Source organism: Bacillus rossius, chromosome 1, assembly GCF_032445375.1.
Source record: "Bacillus rossius redtenbacheri isolate Brsri chromosome 1, Brsri_v3, whole genome shotgun sequence".
NCBI classification, from domain to species: Eukaryota; Metazoa; Arthropoda; class Insecta; order Phasmatodea; family Bacillidae; genus Bacillus; species Bacillus rossius.
Genome location: NC_086330.1, coordinates 92,443,196 through 92,467,206, shown reverse-complemented (window position 1 = coordinate 92,467,206; position 24,011 = coordinate 92,443,196). Strand labels below are relative to the sequence as shown.

Sequence of the window (24,011 nt, the reverse complement as noted above, 5' to 3'; positions counted from 1 at the left end):
AAATCATTTCAAATTGTCATGGAGAAAGGTGAGTTCATCGACATGGTGCGGCAACAATTATCTGCGGCTGGTAATTATGTTGCCTGCTGTAGAGAAAACTCTCACTTGCCACCTTATTTAGCATGTTTGACTTTCAAGGATTAAAATATTAATAAAAATATCACAGCATAAGGAAGTGGTACAAAAGAAAAATAACAAATTTTAATTTTTATCGCTTAAGCATTGCACATTTTATTCTAAAATCAAGTTTATAATTAGGGGTGAGACCGTGGGTTCACTCTTAGCTGAGTTTTGAAACAAACACTGTCGTATCACTGCACCGCGTCAGCAAGTGATAGGCTGAATTCATCTTGCGCGACAAGCACTTGTTGCAACACACACACTTCAGTACAGTCGGTGCTAATAAAATAACAGGAAGCACCGTAGCACTTTGTTCGGCGTAGGTGGTTCATTTGCGAAGAAAAAACTATGCACTTTACACCTAATAGACATCTTCACAAAATCATCACAAATTTTGATAACAGGATACTCAAGTCTCATTTTCTTCGCGGGAGTTGTTAATGTCCGAGTGTCATGTAATTCTTTCCTTGCACGAAGCACACTGCTCTTCGAAACACTCGTACATTCCGCAGTTAAACTCGCGATATCGTGCACACGACAATCCGGATATTTGTCTGAAAATGTTTTATAAACATTCAACACAATAGTTTTCTGTGCACTTTTCAAAGGCTTTCCCGTTCTTCCCGTTCTGTGCTTTACGAAACTCGGTCCGGCGTCAGCCATAACAAACCGTGCGCGCACGAATCCGAAATACAACTGTTGCGCCCGGCATCAACTGTACACTACAAACGGCGTCTGCTAACATAATTGTAAGTAAATACTTGCTGACACATTAAACTGTATTGGATTTTAATAGTGAAACACTATAATTTTTTATTTATTTATTTAATATTGTATGCTATAGAACAATTGTTATAAAAAAAAAAGCAGTGTAAAAATACTTACAAATGGTACGTAACCAAAGGACTATTTCTTGCGCACGAATAATGTGCGCGGCTGCCGGCAGCCAATGAAAATGTTTGTTTACAAGAGGCTTTGTTTATTCCAAAACTCAGATAAGAGTGAACAGAGAATACTATTATGCAAAAAAAATGTAAAGTAATCCATAAAAACAAAACCTATTCTAGGAAAGTACGTTTATTTAAAAAGTAGACTTTGCGAAAGCACGCCAAATAATTTAAATTAATGAGTGATGCAATAAAACCATTTTATTCAACATAAAAGAAAAGAAACCCTTAACAAGAACATGATTTGTAACTACAGTCAAACCTCTATCTATCGAACTCGCATGTATCGATTGTCCGTGTTTATCGTATACTCTCTACGGTCCCGGCAAAATTGCCATACAACTAAGGTTAAAAAAGTCCGCTTGTACCGATGTTCGAATTATCGTTTTGTCCGCATTGATCGTACAAAATATGTGGTCCCGTCACTATAAATTATAATAGATGATCGTTTAACCATAAAGATTTTGCAGAAATATACATTTCTTAGTAAGAAACCGTCATAAAAACAGTAACGATAGTATATGGTAGTAAAAATCACCTTAAATCTGCAGCCAAGTAATGGAGCACGTAAATATGAAGAAAAGACAAATGAACAACAACTTACGAATAAATTGGATGATGTACCATAACTACAGTACAAACCCAATTGTTATCCTAAGATAATTACCATAAAAAGAACTAAAGATTCTTTGTCGATACCATAATTACCACAGAAGCACGATAGCTACCACATTTGCACTACAGTTACCGTAACAACCGAGATGTATATTTACCGTGACGGTAATGTATTTATTTATGACATATTAAAAATTAAAGAACTTTTTGAAAAATAGGATGTTAAATTTTTATATGTACGTTTGGCACATGTTGCGAAGAAATAATGCGATCTGAAAGAATGCAGTACTACTACGAAAAGTGAAAAGGGTAATTGTGGATTTTTAGGTTATGGCAGTCTCTCTCGTTTTTCAGTAATATCGGCCGAAAATTAACAAGCGTATCTGAAGTCGGCAGAAATGCTGATTCAACTAAATATTGGCAAAATCGGCTTCTTCAGTACAGCTTTACATTTTATGACATGAGTAAACATATCTATTTCAGACTTCAGGATATTGAAAAAGACTTTAATTTCCATGTAGATTTATAGTGCGCATGTTTTTTTTTTTGCAAGTGTAAATTAAATTAAGTAAAATACTTCCATTTTTATTTATTTTTCAACTGATTTAACTTTAATGACAAGTAACTGATATATTTCTGACACTAATTTTGAGGTTGAAATATTTTTTTAAAATTCTTAGAGTGAAGTCCACATCTATTGAATGTCCGCATCTACTGAATTTTTTTGTTGGTCCCCTGAAAAACGATAGATAGAGGTTTGACTGTATATGCATAACGATTGTGCGGGTTAATTCAATTTCTGACAGAGCGCGCGCGTGCATTAAGTCTGCGAGCTATCAATATCAATTTTCGACTACTTGGGCGCGCTCTATTCAGGAATACAGGAATCAACACAACCAAACTGGCGTTGCTTACGTTTTATAAGCGGTATAAAGCGACTCCCGAGACATTAAAGATGAAGTTTATAACTTTTAAAATCGTCTTTAAAACACGATTTACACATAAAATTACTTTGTAATAGGATTAATTAATTTAGTATGCAGTTTTATCAGAACGAACGACGTAAACTGCGTAAAGCAATAGGCGCGTTGTAAACAACAGGAATTTATTGCATTACATCAAATGAGGTTAAAACGGGACAGAAATAAAATGGTTCAAATAATGTGAAAACGTAAATAACGGTAACGTAAATAAGGGGTTTCGCTGTATAATTTTTTGTAAGTGGAAGATCTAATCGTCCATTTACATTTCTTTTAAAAATGGGTGAGGGGGATGTTTTATATTAGTGTATCAAGGCCAGATTTTGCAAGTCAAATTATTGTAAAATGAATTCGATTTAAATTGACAAATTGAATATCAAAAAATTCAAACTCAAATTCAGAAATTTCGAATATTCGCAGAACCCTACTGTCAATACAGATATTTGTAAAATATTAATATTGAGGCTTCCACCACTTTCTAATATTTGTCATTAAATGACACTATCCAGCACTTTCACACCATTCCTGAAGTAATACTATGTCAAAACTCATTTGATATTCGTTCTCTCCTTTCATTCGAACAATAATCCAGCAAAGAACAGAGCAAAAAACTATAACATATTACATTAAGAAAATCATAGAGAAAAATCGTGTAAAATTGAGCCAAGGAAAGGCAAAGAATAAATAAAATAATAAGAGTTAATAAATTGTAACATTAATACTTCTATGAAAGAGCAAATATTTGCGTTTATACTGATAATGTTATGAACTGTGCTAACACTTACTACAACCATTTTTGCTATTGTTTCAAATATAACTCATAGGTCTTCATGAATAATAGTAAATGCCGGTTTCCAGCGAAGGAGTTGACACTTCGTCTGGCCAGCCAGGACTTCGCTCATCAGTCACTGAGATTCGACCGTTTTTGAACTGTTCTACCCACTTATAAAAATTTCCACCCTTCATACAACTTTCAACATACTGTAAAATCATTTTTCACCATTAGAAAGCAAAAACAGATCACTGAATGTTGTTCAACTAAAGTGGAAACTTCAAGCGGACACACCATTGTTAAAAGCATTATTGAGATTATAAACAAAACAATTTTTATCCGTCAGCTATTCTCAGCTCAACCAAGTAATGCCAACCTAGTCATGAAAGTACAAAACTTCTACAAATTGTAGCATTTCGACATCAATTTATCTCTAATTAGTGAATGTCCCTCGTGGTAGCACTGCAACCAATAATAGGTACTAACTATTAAGTATTAAATTTAACTTCTCTGGAAACATTATGTTATATATATATATATATATATAGAGCGAAACCTCTTGTTTACGTAACCGTTATTTACGTTTTCCCGTTATTTGCACTATATTCTTCAGGTCCCGTTTGATTCCCATTTAGTCCAATACAATACTTTCACGCGAATTACGTCTCAAAAATCGAGTCCATCCCGCTATTTACGTCACGTAATAACCATAGTAGGCCTAAATACATTTAGAAAAACTTAACGTTTATAGTCAGTAATGGACATTTTAAAACGCAAAATATACATATTTTATAACATGAAAAGATGCTTTTATTAATAAAAATATAATAATATAAGCCTAGGCGTGTAAACCTCCGAGTAATTATAGCAGGAGACAATCTAAAATGTACGAGGGAAAAACGTAAACTCACGAATGTATATGCGTAACGGGAATATTAGGACTTTACGAAGCTGCTTAAACTAACCATTTATTTCTGGGGATCGGAAATAATTAATTATTGGTATCGAGACATCAAGATGAACGTAAACTTAAACATGTCACGGCAGCGAGTAAACTTAGTAGCCCAATTTTACGGGAGAAGGGAGGGGAAAATAAGCATTTTCTCACTGAAGGTTTTTTAAAGGGGAGCGAAGCTGGGGTGTTATAAGGGAGGAAACTAGATGGTTTGTGTGTCTGGGAGGGATGAGCTAGCCTTGAAGAATGTGAACGAGGGGAGGGAGGAGTGAGCTTATGCGTCATGAAGCCGCTGCCGCCAGCTAGCCAGGCGAACTAAGTGTGCGCCCACTCACGTTGCAGAACCTACAGCTGCCATATTTTTAAAGTAAATGTCCTATTATTTTTTTGTTATTCTTACATGAACATTATTGGAAGTATTCAAGCCGACACAAAATGACGCTGTGTGTTAAAATTAACAGATTTTAATGATCTTTCATTTAGTTTTTTTTCTTCTTCTGATTTTCACATTTTGGTCAAAATGTCAGATTTTTTGACGGTTCCCGAGAATATTTTCTTAAAATCGCTGCTTTGCTAAATCCGGGGTTCTAGTGTATTTAACAACGGCAAACATAAAACGTACATGTAAACTAACCAGTAAAAATAAACTAACTGTCTTTTGACATTTTCTTTAGAGGTGGCCTGTAGGGCGACAGACTTGTCATGAAGGTTGAAGTGGGTTTAAAGCAAAGCCTTCTAGTATTGTGAGTGACAGCATCCTGCAATTGTTTGGCTGGTTTCTTAGCGAGTAGAGGTTTTGGAAAAGGAAGGGGGGAGGGGGGGGGGGGGTTGAAATCGACACAAAATTTCAGAAAACATCTATTACGACCCCCTCTCTATTAAGAACCTATTCCTGGGAACCATGAGGGGTCGTTTCAGAGAGGTTTGACTGTATTAGAACTAGACAAAACTGGTACACGGGAGGTGGTGCTTGTATTTTTTTCCGTTAAGCTTGTATCTATTGGCATGCGCAGCTTAGAGAACAGAGAGAGCCAGCCGGCGACTACGCCGCGCCGTAACAACAGCTGATTGAGTACAATGGCTTTCTCCGCGCATGGCGCGCTATTGACGGTAAATTTCCAATTTGCGGCCCTTTTTTTTAATTTTTTTTACTGTGGTGCAATGCGTATGTGTAATGTAGCCCGTACTTGTTATGACCGCTGCAGGATGCTACTGTATTCTAATTAACTTTAACGTATTTCTCACTTTTCCCTCTATTTACACTTTCCCGCTTTTAACACTTTTTTACTTTATCCCCATGAAAAGTGCAAATAAGGGGTTTTGCATTATATTACACTAGATGTCTTTCCAATCACAGAAATTATATATTTTTTCAAGACTTTCCTACATTTTACTTAAAAATATTAATATCTGTTAAAAAAATTAATTAAAAGTAGCAATGATTTGACCGCTTAATCTTAATTGTTCACAAAAAATTGTAAAAACCTGTCTGAGACTTGCATGTCAGGATAAACTGTATGTTCCTAATCTAAGGCCAGTCTGCATTTTGACAAGAGGCCTACTCTCTGAAGGAACAGCACAGTGGCTTGGACCAGGACCCCTTCAGCACGAGGAGGTAATCCAGCCTACACCACTGCACTTACTCTTCCACAATGGTAACGCTCACAAGGCAACTTGGTAGCCAAGCATGCTGACTCCATGTGGTTAGTGTCTTATTGCTTTCCAGTAAATTATTTACATGACTAGGCCTGTGCCAATGCAAAAATTTACAATATGACTTAATCAAATGCTAACATTAGAACTTCAGAATTAACCAAATTATAGTAGCTTTCAATGGTCCTAAACACTTGTGACTTCCAACCCTATGATTTCAAAAAATATAAGTTACCAGACTTTCATATACCTTTGACAGCATGAAATTTTTAGGAAGCAACACCAACAGAAGTTAAAAACTACCTCTGACTAGACATTACAGTAGAGAAACGGTAGAGCAAGGATTATTCATTGCGTAAATTTTAATATTTCTTAGTGAACAAACACAAGATTATGAATACTAATTGTAATTTGAGGTCTCACTTTCTATGGCATTAGCAGATCCTAGGAACATCTATGCCTCACCTGAAGCAGTTTCGTATTCCCTGATGGCACCATCTGCATTGGGAGAGTCATAGCTGGTCGGGTTCTGGCGCAGAGCCTGCTCCTGTTGATCAAGCAAGCTGTTCAGCTGATGGGCCTGCAATAGCACAGTACCTTTACCACGCAAGGCCAAGCAACTGGCAATCACCTTACATTCTAATGCTCCTTCATTAATGATGTACACATTTTTTAACCATTCTTAAGTTTATTCTAAAGCATGAAAAATATTTAGATTCACATATTCTGTAGACATATAGGCCAATATACTTAATTAGGGATTAACAAGAATAAAATAAGGTTTATAGTTAAAAAATTTATTAAATCACAAAAAAGGATAAAAAGAGTTAAAATACAACTTGCATACACAAAATACAGTAGAACGCATTTATAGTGAACCCGCCTATAATGAATTCCCGTTTATTGTGGATTTCCATCTCAGTCCCGGCAAAATGATGTGAGGTTATGTATTAACTTATTGGATATAGCGCACAACTTTTGTCAATGTTGATACGTTTTCCCGTGTACCACGAACAAATTTTGCCGAAATAATGCACATTTATCTCAAATATTTTCATATACGTAATTACAAGTTTTTTCACAAAACGTCTATTCTGGATCACATTGAAGTTTTTCTCTGCAATACGCTACTCGATTGTCCACTGTTTATATTATAAACAAGTCGTATTCGAGTGGCCTCGGTAGGCTACGTGTAGCCAAAAATGGTGATCAGTTTTGTGAAAATAAAAAATAGTTTTCCCTGCATAGTTAAAGAATGGGTGAACGCATTTACATTTAATATGTTATCAAAATTAAACATAAATTACCGCCACACAAATACGTATGTACATTATAGCAGCAAATTGAATAATTTTACGTCTCATTTTTATCGTTCACGTTACAGACATTTTGATCGAGTAAGGTTCGTAAGTCTACCACTAGATAGAACTCTGTGGACAAAATTTTTCCATAGAATGTAAGAAAATTTCGTTCCAGCTTTAGCAACTGCGATACTAAATGATACGTAGTGATCTTTGTTGGGCCAGGCTCGTTATTTTTCGTTTATTTACTTTTGACGGTAAAAAGAATTTCGTGTTATTAAGCTGCAAATGTGCTTCAATAAGAAATACGTACATAAAAAAGGGTGAAAAACGTGATAAAAAACGTAAGGCATTATCTGTGCGAGATAAACTAGACATTACTGTCCTGCACATGTTAACAGCAAAGGAACTGGGAATTGCAACATCCACATTAAGTACAATATTAAACAAGATGAACAATCTTCTTTCACAAGCTGAGAAAACGTCACAGAGTATTAAATGCCTGAAAAAAGGATAATATGCCGATGTCCAAGAACCATTAGGTAATAGAAAGTTTGTACATGTGTAGTTCATTAAAAATAATATCTGCATTTTCTCATAAAACTGTTGCTTTGAGTATTTTCATTCATTCTTTTCTTGGCTTAGGCCTATGTGTAGTTAGGATTTTGCTTTTGAGTATATATTGCCAATATAAAAGTTTTCCCAGATATAAAGTTTCCCCTCTATAGTGAACATATAAACTACTCCCTTCAGATTCGTTATAACAGGGTTCTACTGTATGTTGTATTTAATAAATGGCCAGAAGAATGTCTTCATTAGTATCCATACAGTTTCTAAAACAAAAATCTGGAATTATCAAGATGATTTGCAGATTGACTCAAAAAAATATGCAATTAAAATTTTGAAATTATAATATAATTTCTGAGCTGTGGCAATTAAAGTGGCATAACACTGTAATTAACACAAATCAATACATGCTACCAAATTTACCTGAAATAATTATATTAAAATAGAATCTCATTTTTCCTATTTCAATGGACCAGGACAAAAATATGTAAAATGAAAGAAAACTTCAAAAGGGGAACGTATTCACATTTCACATTGATGGAAAACATAAGCAAATAACACAAAATAAAATATCGAAGACACCCACTTTTTAATTTTTATACAATAACTATAACTTCAATGCATCTATAAAAGAGTAAATCCATCCAGCAGGGGTGTGCGGGTACCCGAAATTTTTGATTTCGGTTCGGTTCCATGAATACCCGAACTCGCCCCAATTAATTTTAATAGATTCGAAATGCTTCCTAGTAAAAAAAAGGAGGTCTGCAAGTACTCGAAAATCAAGCTTAAGCCGAGTACTTACCTCAAGTTCGAGCTTCAACAGCAGCGTTATTTGGCCGGAATGCATTGTGACTGTATTTTACTATTTACGGAAAAAAATACAGTAAAACTCGCTTACGAGGTCCCGCATGGTAGGTTTTACCGTATAGAGCGTTTAAATTGTCCGGGGTCTCATCATTTACGCCATTAAATGGGTGATATAAAGTTCCGTTTGAAATTTTTCTGAAAGTTTCTGTCTTTGGTAATGGTGCTCGTAAATATGAAGACAAATGAACAACTTACAAAGAAATATGGCTGGTGTACCATAACTACAGTACAAACCCAATAGTTATCTTTAGATAATTACCATAAAAAGAACTAAAGATTCTTTGTCGATACCATAATTACTACAGAAGCATGATAGCTACCACATTTGCACTATACAACCAGGATGTATATTTACCGTGATGGTAATGTATTTATATATGACATATTAAAATTAAAGAACTTTATTAGAAAAAAAGGGATGTTAAATTTTGATATGTACGGTTGGCACATTTTGCTAAGAAATAATGCGATCTGAAAGAATGCAGTACTACTACGAAAAGTAAAAAGGGTACTCATGGATTTTTAGGTTATGACAGTCTCTTTCGTTTTTCAGTAATATCGGTCGAAAATTAACAAGCGTATCGAAAGTCGGCAGAAATGCCGATTCAACTAAATATTTGCAAAATCGGCTTCTTCAGTACAGCTCTACATTTGAGGACATGAGTAAATATATTTCAGACTTTTAGGATATTGAAAAAGACTTTAAAAGTCAAAAATTTTTAATAAAGCGGTAAATAAATTTTGTTTCACTTAACACGTAGTACATTTATGAGGGGAAAAAAAGAATACAGGAAAAGTGAAAATAACTTACCTGTTAAATTTTAACTTTCATTTTTAATGTAGCTATTCTTACCTAATATAACCAACCATCCACAATGTTTTAAGTATTTATAATGTAGCTAACGAAAATATAAACCTTCTATAACAAATACATTCTGCCTAATTTCATAACCAAACTACTTTCAAACACAGAAAACGTATCGTAAAAAAATGCATTAAAAATACGACTGAAAATAGCACATTGAATAACGGCCAATATTAATAAACAATGCCAGTGTTTTTTGAATTTACAAAAACAAAACTCCGAAGTTTACCGAAGGTGAATTGTTCGGGTGTAATCGGGAATGGCAGAACTGTATGTACGTCCGACATCTCTGATTGTGATTTACGTCACTAAATCACCATTCACGAAAGATAAACCACATGTTACATGGAAATATAACTCGCACAGATAAAATTAATACCGATTAGAAATTAATAAACAAACGGGACAAACGCCATTGTTCCGTGCCCAGTGTCACCAACACTTTGTGTGTGAATTGCGTGTTGTGAATATTGTTTTGTTTGAACTTCGTTTCTGTTGAAAACTTTTACGTTTGTTTGTGAACTATTTTATTCATTTATATTCTTCATTAAAACATTACAAAAACTAATTCTCATATGCTTAAAGAAAACGGAACAGTGTTTGATGAGTTCGAAGATACTGAAGCCGACGATGTGCCGAAGTCGCGAGTCGTGAGTGGAAGTTTGGTGCTTGCTTAGGTTACGGCACAAACGGTAAAAATAAATAGTCAAACCTCTCTGAAACGACCCCTCACGGTTCCCAGGAAAAGGGTCGTAATATACGGGGGGTCGTAATAAATGTTTTCCGAAACATTTGAGAATCGCAGTAACACGCTACTCACCACAAGAAACTTATTTTCTGTCCGATTTTCTTCGGATTTTCGGCAATTTTTTCACGGTTCCTCGAAATCGGGTTGTGATAGAGAGGTGGTCGCAATAAATGGGGTCGCAACAAAAAGGTTTTACTGTAATACTTTTGCATCAAGCTTGTATTTTGAAAAGTGGCATATTTATTAATAAATTCGTAAACTGTGAATGTAGGCAAAACATATTAGCAGTTAGGATTTTTTCTATTAATAACCCAGAGCAGTAGTTTATGCATAATAAATAAAAAAAAAACTGAATCCTATATCAGACCTGCCGAAGCTTCGAATCCCTATATTGGATTTGTTCGCCCCATCCCTATTAGTAATCTATAATATTAACTGTAATGATTTCCACCATTGGTTGAAATTATCATTGCCATTGGCTAAGAAGCCCTTTGAGATAACAACCAGACCTGCCAACATTCAAATTTAAAAAATCATGAGGTCCTCGATAAAACTTTCAGGCCCATAAATACAAGTTAGAAATAAAATACAACAAATGAGAATCTTTAAATTTTAGTGACATACCTGTACATATGTTTCATGGTCTCTGCTTCAAACTTTATTTCAACAAATTATAGGTTGAAGATTTAATTTAGTTGAACATAATTTAGCGCTGTCGTGTAGTGATCATGCAGGGCCGCAACTAAAAAAGATGTAAAATAACATTCTGCTCATGTAACACTATTATCACTGTTCACAGCAAAATTAATTTTTTTTATTGGAAGCAATACACTTCACGTGTTAGTTGTGTTTTTTTGTAGCGACATGTTTCACAATGTCTCCTCTTCCACTATGCGAGATAGAAAAATCAGCACGGCACATTTAACAAAACGCAAAATTTCTTCCTTTACGTGACTCGAGTATTGATGGAAACTCATTACTGTAAGCTCTCGTAAAACTTGTGTTGTAACTTTTACAAAATCTTGGGGCCCCAAAAAATCGTGAGGAGAAACTATTTTGGCGAGAGGGCGTGAGATGGACCTTAAAATCTTGAGCATCACACCAAAATCGTGAGAGTTGGCAGGTCTGAACAACCTATCATTATAAAATGTTATAGGAAAAAATTAGTCAACAAATACTCTGAATATCATAAATACACACATTTCATAAAATAATTAAGTAGCATAATAGACATGAACGTTCAGGTATATGCGGAACATGTAGCCAACACAATTGTATCTTACTGTGCTTTATATGTAGAACACTGCAGAACTAACGCCTGTTAATCCCGAACTACCTTTCCACTGCATTGCTAGCTAATTTTTGGGCAAAAGGGTAAGAGAATTTTGTAGCAATAAAATCTTATTCTTCCTTAACTTCCAGATACATTTTTGGGAAAATATAGAAACAGTAATCCTTCCCAAGGTAGTCACGTAGGATATTAATAGAAAGGTGTTACTCTTAGCTAATAAATTATCTTTGATTGTTTACTCTATAAAAATTAGAGAAAATATTGCAGCTATTACAGATTGTCCAAAGTCATTTTTGACGTGACGTCTAATAAATCAATGAACGCCGGTTGCACGCACGAAAAAGTGTCCCACTACGGATGTGTCCTGTTTGCTCATTGTACGCATGTGTGGCATCTCTCTTCCACTTGATTGGAACAACCATCGATTTGACTTTTCAATCATATTTTCATCGTTTGAATTATTAATATTATGTAATTTAATGATCTTCCACCGATTTTCAGCACAATCGGTACGGTTATTTAAAAATAATGTTGAATATTCAAATACGTTTTAAACCAACAATGGTGTTTTACAGTTACACATAATAATTCAAATTACACCCGGGATCTTTTGCACAATGTTTTAAAAAATATTGTAACACATCATAAATAAGTTTGGTGTATTTGGGATGTGTATTTGTTATAAGATTGTGTTATAAAAACGAAATAATATTATTCCCCTACTGTGAACAAAATGTTTAGAAACATATATATGACATCTGAAACTATTACTTTTTAAGTATTGCCTCGTGGCTGAGCGGTCAGCAAAGCTAACTTCCAATCCAAAGGTTGTCCGTTCGAATCCCAACCGCTGCAAATTTTTTTTGTACTGGTAGAAATAAATACGGCGCACGCAACATTTCAGAAGTAATAAATATATTCGAATTAATTTATTATTTCAATTGTACATTTCATTTCACTCCTTTGTATCCATACAAAATACACTAGAGTCCCGTTATTGCGAGGTGTCACGGTTCCGGGTTTGATCCTCGCTCTAACCGAATTGGACAAATTTTGGCCCCCAAAAAATAAAAATTAACCGAAAATAGAATAAAAATTGTGTTTAAACCTGTATAATTGGAAAATAACAGGTTATATTAACGAAATCTTAATTTCTGTGAGCAGATGTGTGAATTCTCTTTAAAACTATACCCCATAAGAATGGATGTGATCACCGATTGTGTCAAAATAACCAGAATACCCTACCACGTAAGTATAGCATCTCAGCCCGTGGCCGACGCAACATTGTCCTGCTATCTATTGTCGACGCGGGCTGTCTGCTGGCGGCCATGATGGTTTGGGATGTTGCTAACAGGTGATGCTAGTGTAGCGCGACAATTTAATTACTTACAAAAAAGCAGGAGTGCGTCAACGCACGTACGCCTCAAACAAAATAGTCGCTGGAAAACTATACTTTTTTTCATTTAAAGAAACCTGTCTACTTTTTTTAGAAAATACATTCGGGATTAAACTCAAATCATCACCACCCCTTTCCCGGACAGATACCCCAACAACGGACTGAAACAAAAGTTACAAGAAAACTGTCCTTGCGATTCGGAAATAAATACGGTAGTGCCTACTAGAGGTGTAAAAGTAACCAAAAAATGTGTACCCGTATGTATTCGTTACTATAACAATTAGTACTCGTTACTATCGTTACGTTACTCGTTACTTCTGATACCGCATAACTTGCTATGTTAAGTTGCAGCAATGAATCAAGTCGTATTGCGTACAGATTGACGTCGCGTAAATAATAATAAATAGAATATAAACAATTAACAATATTTGATAATTAATGGTTTTCGTTAACCAAGAAACAATTAAATCTCATTAGAGCGGCTTTTTAATATTATCTATTTTAATATAACAACCAAAAAAACGTGAAATAACGAGATTATAAAAACAAAAACATACACATTTCTAATACAGTAATATTCCGCCGATGCAACGCCCCTCTGATGCGTCCATTCCGTTTATACGACCGTTTTTTGAGGAACCGTGAAAAATCTGAGCAGAGAAAGTCAAAAATTTGAGTAAAATCGGCTGAAAAACAAGTCTGTTACACTTTGTTGGGCGCTATGTGTTCACGTTTATTTTGGCGAGCGCTGTACTGTAAGCAGGCAGGTATACAAAAGACGGCTAAAAATAGATACCACCCCTCTCCCTCTAGACTACCAAGCTACCCAAGCTACCCAAGCTACCCAATACCGGTAAACTGTGCGCGTCACCTGATAGCATCTACGCGCGCGTCTGTTGCCATCCCGGTCTCGTGCGACAACGTATTAGGCTGGGTTCACAATTGAAAAAATAACAGTAACAGTATGTCGTGTGCATAGGATATGAACGCCATGTTTCCTAACCCAACGATTCACAATAGCAGAAAGTTGGTCGTGTGCATGGGATCGAGGTCGTGCGCATAGGAGTGAAATGAATATATTTTATTTCGGTCACGTACACATGGCACAACAGCCAATGAGAGAATAGCAGGGTGTTTTTTTTGGCGGGACTAGAAATATGTTTATATTTATTAACCATATTGTGGTAAGAAAATGTCGAGATAATAATAGTATTATCGTTATTTTGAAAGTTAATATGTTTGTTTACTAACACTGCTAACAGATGACGCATAGTTCGCGAAATTTCATTGGCTGAAATTAACAATAATAATTTAATTGTGAACCAATTTCGCAGTTCACACAAGTCGTGTGCATGGTTTGCTATGCACTCGCTTAATTTTTTTAATTGTGAACCCAGCCTTAGGTGCTTCAAGTGTGCGTGAGAGATAAGATAAAGAAGGTGAAGAGGGCCAGACCTGCCAGCCAATATATTTGTGGGAGGGGGAGACAGAGATAAAAGAGAGCGAGCCCCGCAGCAAGCGGTAGTGGTGAAGATCGACATTTAACATCACTCTCGCTAGCTAACGATGCTGCTGGTCGGCAGACCCCCCCCCCCCCCCACCAACTTTTCAATTTTTCTCTCTTTCTCTCTCTCTCTCTCTCTCTCTCTCTCTCTCTCACACACGCGCTTACCCTACATCTCGCATTCCTGCACGTCAGCCGGACGGACCAGAGCGATAAGTGCCGCCAGATCACCCGTTGTGTCACGGGACGCAACCTTTTAAACACCACACTAATACAGCCCACAAGAGACATAATAAACGTTTAATAAAAATTTATCATTTCAATACTAAATCGTCTGATTTTTCTATACAAAGACAGCGAAAATGGACAAGCTGCACTGTGTTGAATTTTTTTTTCTCGGCAACGGGAGCTCCAATATTGCTTTCTAGGGTATCGTTTTTTTCAGGAGACATCATGCTATTTAAATACTGTAATATGAATTTAAAAAGTTGTCTTTTTTACACCATAGACCATTTGAATAAGAAATCTATGCGAACAAAGGCGATTTTTTATGTTTTTTTTTTTCCAGGTTGGGGAAGGGGATTGGCCCGAATTCTCTATTGCGACCCTTTCGTTTATAAGTCCGTTTTTCCGGGAACCGTGAGAGGTCGCATCAGCGGGATTCTAATGTATGTAAAAAATACTTTCTTACGTTGTTTCTGTTACAATCACAAACTTTATCTAAACACACAATACCTTTAATAAACAGTAAAAAAAACTTGGAAGACGAATTTCCAAATTATACTTTACTTAATAAACAAACCTCGTTCTTTGTAACGTAAATTCATCAAATATGCGCACGCATGCGTAAAACATACGAAAAATGCGAGTAACGAGATAAAGCCGTGTGTAACGTTTCGTTACTCGTTACTAGATGGCGCACCCGTTACTCAGTACCGAATACATACGGTTTGCTACAGCTCTAGTACCTACTATTTGTCAGATAGTAAAATAAATAACGTAACGTGTTTGTAAACGTGTCACAACTGTAATAATTCCAAACAAGTTTATAAATTGAAGCGTTAGGATCGCCGCTTCCTTCAAACACCGCGAGTCTGCGCGGGCGGCGGTTTGTCGTCCCCACCTTCCTTCCCCCTCCTAGTGTATGCCTGCTTGCTTCTCCCCTCTCCAGCAAGGTTCGGCGCATGCGCGCTGCAAGGCACATGTTATAAAACAGGAGTTTTCTAATTATTCTGTCTTGTTCTACTTGTATCAACTAGCTCATCTGATCTCTTTAGTCTCTTTTGAGAGCTCGAGTAATTGTTAGCCAGCATGTAGTCAGTTAGACTAACTTTGTACGACATGCGCGACCTCGGGGCAAGGAAAATGTAAGTTGGAGTAAGACGGTGGCCCTTGCCATAATGTAAACGTTTGTTGAATTTTGTGTGTGTTTTGTCTAAATTCTCTTTCGATCGCCACCTGGAAAATTTCTTTTGGATTTCATGTAACTTGATTAAATTTAACTTAATTGGTTTGTAACTGTTCTCCCCTGAGTCGTCGACGTTTGTAAAACATATCGTAAATTTTCATTTTAAGATAATGTAACTTACTTTAGTAACGCACGTAATGCGCATAAGGCAGTGGGTTTTCCCTGCATTTTGGCAATCTTGTAATTAGACAGTTTCAATGCGTCTACCTTGTGACGCCCCCTTTCGAGGCCCTAATTGAGACCGCGCATGTTTTGTACCACGTTGCGCCGGCGTAAAATCTAACCTTTTTTAGCCTTGATAATGGAGCGTTCACTTTTGCTGTGTGTGTTAAACTCTTAAAAAACCATTTTGGTGTGTGTTACGTAATGATCACCTTATTTATTTTTGTTAAGTTTTATTAAAACACTATTATTGTTTAAAAATTGTTGGTGTGTTACAAATACCCGTTTGCAATCCTTGCCATGCTATGGCGTCCCAACCAGTCCTTATGCCTGTAGGCATTACAAAATATTTGTGTATTATTAACGCGATCAATTAGCAACAAGTATAAAGACGGCTCTGACTTTTTTGGCCTAACATAGTTATAAACAATGTTATTATTCGTTGAAGAAAATGTCGCAACAAATTAATTAAGAACATTTATATTAAAAAAGAGTGCACATTGTTATGCTTAATGGCGGGAAAAAATAGATTTTGTATATTTTCTAAATAACAAGAAATGCTTACATGTATATGTATATTCAAAGGCTTTGTTTATTCGACTCGAGCATACCTTGGCCTTGAAGCCAGCCAGTGATGCTGTGACTTAAGTCGCAGGCACAGAAAACTAATGGAAGTTTGATAACAGAAAGAAAGGACGGGATTCTATTTTTAAAGCCACGCACTTAGGTGGCGACTGCAAGGCTGAAGAATGTGACAGGCGTCAACGGCAAGATGTCTATTGGCGAGCGAGAGGGGTGGAGATAAAGTAGACAAATAACCAAGGCGCGCTTCACGCGATCATGCCGTAAATTCCTCAAAAAGACTTCGTTATAGCCGTGTTCTCGCTATTACCGTGCTCGCTATAATGAGATTCTACTGTAGTGATAATTAAATAAAAATGATTCAATTTTATTCATAAAAGTATGCAGAGGTAGATTTTATCATACAAAAGATAGAAAAAATTAAAAAAAATTCTTCCTTAAAGAATATAATATTTCTAATGCCTAAATGGTTTGGTTGCAAAAACCTATTACGGCTCAGTCTCAGGCCGAATATATTTCCTTTTCTTCTGGATCAATCATTTCATCAATGTTTTGTTATGACGTCACGTTAAACTATCGTCCGTAAACTGACTTTACAGACAACCAATTTTTTTTAATGAAAATTTTGATTGTTTTGATGTCTGTATCAACAATTTTTTTAATAAAGATTTTAATTTGAAGCAGTTGCTCCGTTTTTTTCGGCACTACAGCATTCCTTCCCCTCCTTTCCCCTCCCCCCCCCCTCGCTCTCTTTCGAGTGTTTTCCCAGCCTATATATTGCCCGGCCCCTGGCGTATTCCTCGCAGTCGTTCGGTCTCTGGACTCGAAGGCTGTCACTGCGGCGGTGGCTCTGTGTTTCGGTATGTACTCACCTGTGAAACTTAACGTCTGAATTTAGTATTGTTCTTTCTTGCGCGTTATGGCCGCGCATTCATTTTTTTATTGCTGCCATGTAATGTAATGCAACGTATTTGCCACCAATGTTTGGACCCTTCAGGTCATTCGACAGGTCATTCAATTTGCGTTTCTTTTTCTCACGCTGAGTACTCCCCGTAGCATATTGTAACATTTCAACAGCTGTATATGGACATGCCACGATGGCATTGGACACTTCTTGTCAAGCCGCAATATAAGTTCTCTTTTGATTCTGCCTTCAGTTTTTTCACCTAGCGGCACCATATTACTTGTTCCCCTTCAGCGCTTTGCCACCACGTCCGCTTTACTCTTGCTTACTTTGTTTTATTTGTGTGAATGGTTGTATGTATTTCGCGTCCCGCGGGAGCGCATTAGGATTGCCCCAATGATAATTATAAACTGTTTTATAAATTGTAATTACTTATGTCATGTTCCATTTTCGCTCTAGAGGCATTATTAGAGACCTGAAAAAGTAGATGTTATTTTCCCTATTAAATAGGTGTTATTTATCTTTGAAATAAGAGGTTATTTTACCGTAAAATAGATATTAATTTTCCTTAAAATACCACTAATTTTTTGTTTGAAAATGATTTTCAATGGAACTTAATTTATTTAGCTCGCCTATTTACAATTTTAACTGTATGATTTCTAAATGGTCAACAAAAATCAGATCAGTTGTGTGACATGTAGGCCTACTAATGCCTAAAAAGTAGGAGTTGTATATGATATAAAATAATTAATCAGTCATCAAAAGAGAGCATGGTGAAAAATTCAATATTCTTCTCTTTCAAGTTCTGGCATCTGTCAGGATTTACGTGATTGTAGTGACTCAGCAAACGTTCACTGTCCATATTATTTGTTGGGAGGAAGATGGCTTGAAGTGCAGTTGCAGCAAATAACATTTGTTTTGTGCCAATAGCCACCAGCATTTTACGAACATCACATTCTTGCCCTGCTTTAACTGCTTCTTGCACAGCTTCCTTCAGAGATTCGTAGCCTTTGTAAAGCACTGAATCATCATTATCTCCAACCCTGGGGAGGCATTTTATGGTTGGCAAAATGTCTTTGGTGTTAAGCAAGATATGCTTTGGGCTGAAAACCTTGTTCAGTGTTTTGAAAATTCTTGCACTTGGGTCTGCATTTGTAGGCCTTGCAGTTTGTCCATACATACCGCTGAAGCTTCCTGGCACATTTGCTTCACATGAGCTTTGTCAGTCGTGGTCAAAGATGAGATTTTTTTCTGAAAATCCCGCAGAAAAAATGCCTTGAGAAACAATATCGAAGCCTTTTATAAGGTCGTCTAAATATCCAGTCAACAAATGAGCTGTTGGATATTGTGACCCCTCAATTTCTGTCAAGATTTAACAAGTTTTGCAGCATGATTTTTTACAAAGTGACATTGAGCTAAAAGTATACATACATTCTTGCTCCTGTGGAAAACGCTCGTTAAACGTAATATTAACGTCCTGCTTGAAGGAGATAATATCCACCAAGTACTCTGACAAGTAGAACACAGACTTGAACCACGAATTCCAGTGTGTACTAACAGGCATCGGGAACAACATTGCTGGCTTGTCTGTGTTTTCAGTTAGGTACTTAAGATAGTGGTGTCTGCGTTTTCGTGTGTTAAGAAAAGCAGTCTTTACTTTTACTACACCATCATTGAGTTCATGTAACTCACAAGACATGACACTTCCTACAACAGCCGGCTTGTGTGCCCAGCACTGCACATGTAAAACATGTTCCTCAAAAAGTACCTGCAAAGATGACACACACTTTGTCATATAACGAGCAGAATCGGTTACAAGACCCTGGATATTGCAAAATTGAATATCATATTTCTGAACACACTTATTCACTACTTGCATACAAGTAGTGGCATCTGCTTTTTCTAAGAAGCTAACTAAAACTACTTTCAAAACTGGGTCTTGCAAATTATCAAAAAAAATTTTTGAAAAGCACTACAAAAACGCATCTTCCTTTGTTGTCAGTGGTTTCATCAGACAGGATGAAAACTTTTCTGTTTCGCACCAAGTCCTTGAGAGAATTTTCTCGCTCTTGTGCTAGTTTTGGGACGTACTTTTCTCCCAGAGTTCTTACACAAGGCAAGTCACCTGCGCCTTCAATAAAATCATCCATCCATGATCTTAAGATTGGATCCTCCAGCTTTTCTAACGGGATATTCGCTTTCGCAAACGCTTCTGTTGTTTTCAGTGCCAAGTTTTCAACAGAAACTTTTCGTCGCTTAGCACTGTTCAAACTGGTGAGCACCGATGTTTGAATTTTATTTCCTTCGGACGTAGTCACCACTTTATTTGCGGCAGTTTCATGTTTAGACGTTTTAACGTGTTTAACAACGCCGTATCTCTTTTCGTAGGCCACCAGGCAGTTACAGTGCCGACACATCAAAGTTTTTGCATCAGTAGCATACAGGCCATCATATTTGAATTCACCTGCCCGTAAATAGGCATTTACCGGTGCTTCGGCATTCTGAAGAAAATATACTTATTTTCTTGGTCTAACAAAACTTAACCTTTGTCCGTGTTCAGACCGTAAACAATAACAAAACGAACATTAGAGCGGCCAGTCGGTACACAACCAAAGTACCAACCATGGCTAATGATAAAAATGGCGCAGTTTTATGCTAGGCCTACCGTAAAATGTATTTAAAAAAAACGTTAATAAATTGGGTATGTCAACTTTATTTAGGCAAAATGAAAACAAAACAACTTCACGTTTTTTAAACACTAACATAGTGTTAAAATTATTTTACGTTCACCGATTTTTCATGTCTATCATTTATGTTGGTTAACCTGCAAATTATATATTTGAATATGGCGTAAAACATGTGTAAATAAACATTTACTCTTGTCTTGAGAGTAAATATTGAAGGGTACGAACACGTGTAAATAAACATTTACTCTTGTCTTGAGAGTAAATATTGAAGGGTACGTGATGTATTTTTGTTTATTTCTGTTGCATTTTTGTGCGTAAGTATAAATTATTTCAATAAATATGGAAAAATGATAGGTGAAATTAAAAAATGCCCAAATTCGCGTTTTTCGTTTCAAAACGTCCAAATTCACGTTATTTTTCGAGTTATCACGGCAGCGATTTTTCCAGGTCTCTAGGCATTATATTATGAATAAAATTGTATGTTTTCTAAAGCTTTATATTTTTGCTTGCACCAGCTTCCCACTGTCGTTGGGTCTTAATGTAAACCCCCCCTCCATCCCTGCTTTTGTCTATGTCAGTTGTAGTCCAGTCGGCTACAAATTCACAGAATTACTTAGCGTTTGTGTGTGTTTCATACCAGATTCCATCAAAATTATAATTTATGATGTGAACAGGGCAATTTATCCAACACGGAATTGCTCCGATATAAAATTAAGATATTTACCAAATTTGCTGCATTACTGTAGTTTCAAGTAATCAGTGAGGAAAGCAAGCTTTAGACAGAATTGTAAGAATATATAGTGATAGATAATAAGAGATTTATGAAACTAGCAATAGCAGACCTGCATGAATAGGGTATTCTCCTGCTGGCGGCGACGCAACTCCTCCTCCTGATGGTGCATGCGCAGCTGCATCTCCTCCTGCTGCAGCCTGATGCGCTCCTCGTCCTTGAGGCGCTGCTCATCCGCCGCACGCTCCTTCATTTCCCACTCTCGCTTCTGCCGCTCCCGGTCCAGCTCACGCTTGCGCAACTCTGCCAACATTGCAACACACTTTGCTGTAGCAACATCCAGCTCACACTTGCAAATCATCATAAAGTCGTAAGTCCTTAGTCCTCACTCTGATACCCAATACCCTACTTTAATTGTAATTTCAATTTCCAATTAGATTGTATTTTATCTTCAAACGAAACCTAACGAAAATTGTTTTTCAAACTAAATGCACGAAATCTTTTTGGCTTAAACTTTAAACAAATATTGTTAACGGGTCATTCTCCAAAAAGTGTGCAATTTCAGTCCCGGTCAGTTTCAGAGTAATATAACATATTTTTAATGCTTGAAATTGCAACATGAATTCAATGGAAACCAATAAAATGTAAAAAACCTGTAGAAAACCTAAATACAATATAATCTCATTTTTTATTTGTCACAAAGTGTGCAATATCTCACCTCCGTGGCTTGTCCCCACCGACAACTAAGCACTTTTATCAGTTCACTTTATTTTAATGGCACAATTTTTTTCTGTTTTTATTTATTTGCCATGATGTATACCTGTAAACAAGTTTTTGTTGATAAAATAAAGTGCATAATTAATTTATTTCATAATTATATTGGGTGTTTTATGATTGTCCCTCACACAGGTTCTTACCTCCATCAGTAAGAGTTGAAACTGTAATAATTTATTATAGAGTGCATTGCAAGCAACAATCTGTAGACTAAAGAAAGGTGTGGTAGCCATTTCATTTACTCTTAAAAATGCAGTTTAGTAAGTTGTTTCAAATGTGAATTTTCTGAAGTTTGTAGTATGAAATATGGATATTGTGTTTTGAAGTTCTCACCTCCGTGATAATTATTTCAAGGTAAGAAACATTGTATTTAACTTTCATTCTATAGATAAATGTAATAATGTGGTGAATAAAAATGAAATCAACAAACACTAATGTCCTAACCTCAAATATGCCACAATTATTTAACTTCAAGTTTAAAATTCTCACCTCCGTTACCCTCACCTCCGTTACTTGCAATATTCACGGAGGTGAGAAGAAGTAACGGAGTAACATTTTTCAACATTTTAATTTTGTTATTTTTGTAAGTAAAACATTATGTACACATTATTACATCACATAAATGATCAAGCATTAAAGTATATTTCAGGCATAATATATTTATGTATTGGCCATTTTAACATGCTCTTAAAGATGCATTTCTATTAAATGGATGTTCAATTCTTCTTTGTGACATACAATTAAGGTTATTATAGTAACAGACACTTCCATTCTTCAAAACTGTAGTATAAATAATAACTATTTTGCAAAATCTACAATGCAGTGTTTAAAAAAAATAAAAATATTGAACATGAAATGTTACAAGCTTCTTAAATGTACGTATTCATATGCAGAACAATTTTTCTGGAGTGATGCTTCAAGAAATGTATGCAAAGTTTACTTTCACTAATAATATTTAATTTGAATTTTAAATATTTTTTATTACTTTAACTGTACAGGCCTAATTGTAAATAGATTTGTAAAAAATTTTTTTGTATTTGCGGGATCTAGTAAGCTTATTACAGTTCCTTCTACATTTCAGAATGACTAAAAAGGAAAACTGCTGTAAACATAGTAAACTGAATAAAAAATGTGAAAGTGAAAATAAAAACATAATGCAAAAATTAAGCGAAGCAATAACAAATGATCCTATCATATATGAAGAAGCCAAGAAGAAAGAAAGAGAGAGATACCATGAAAGGAAAAGACTGGGGAAAATAAAGAGAGTAAATGAAATGAGCTCTCAGGAACAGAGGAATATAAGGAAGAACTGGCGACAAAGAAAAGTATTTAAAATACTTTTAATTTGTAATACCAGTGTGTGTGTATTGCAATTTTTCAAATTATTACTAGTAAGTTTTAATACTGAATAGAAACTTGAAATAGGAGGCTGATTTAACAATGCAAATTACTTGCTAACATCAAAATGTGAAATTTAAGTTTATGTAAATTAGCATAATTGTGTCTTAATATTATAGGTACATTTTCTGTCTGTCTGTGGTTATTTATTATACTGGCTTCTAGAGATTAAGTCCACTCTATGAACTCTATTCTCACCTCCGTTACCATAATCTCACCTCCGTGAATGTAAACTTTTTAATATAATATATTTTTGAAGAACAATCACAACAGCAATAATGTACATAATACTGTAGGTAACTTGTAAAATAAATAATGAAATATTCATATTTTTAAGTTTTGAGATTTCAAAATCCAAATTGCACACTTTTTGGAGAATGACCCTAACAATTCCTCAATGTTTGTAAACACAGTTTTTTTATTCGCATTCATTAAATTTTATAAATCATTTCAAGATGGATGCATCATTGTTTTGCTATGTTTCTCAGGAATCCTCCCCACCATTCCAGAAACAACTTCAGGTTTATACTATATAAATATCTTAAAATGCAATTTCTTTGAAATAGTAATAAAATTATTTTGTTTAGCACATTACGTAGACTAAATCCCCGATATTACGTACGCTCGCAGTCCCACAAATTCCATTTGTAAAATCGCTACCTTCATAAAATTTGGGATAGACCATTTTAAACCCACACTAGTACTATTTTTTTTTTTCTTTTTGA

General features: G+C 35.6%; 1 protein-coding gene across 13 annotated transcripts in view; it reads right to left on the bottom strand.

The window, feature by feature from the left end:
• The window catches only part of LOC134540035 (hrp65 protein-like), a 286,028-nt gene that overhangs the window by 181,950 nt on the left and 80,067 nt on the right, over nt 1–24,011 (bottom strand). For 9 of the 13 annotated variants that reach the window (XR_010076400.1, XR_010076399.1, XR_010076397.1 and 6 more), the window contains exons 8-9: nt 21,227–21,417; nt 6,508–6,622 (exon numbers count right to left, since the gene is read on the bottom strand). Coding sequence is in view for 4 of the 13 variants with exons in the window: in XM_063382478.1 (XP_063238548.1) it covers nt 6,508–6,622; nt 21,227–21,417 (306 nt within the window). In the remaining 9 variants the exon portion in view is untranslated. The remainder of the gene's footprint in view (nt 1–6,507; nt 6,623–21,226; nt 21,418–24,011) is intronic. The other 4 variants (XR_010076401.1, XR_010076404.1, XM_063382486.1 and 1 more) reach the window with 1 other exon arrangement.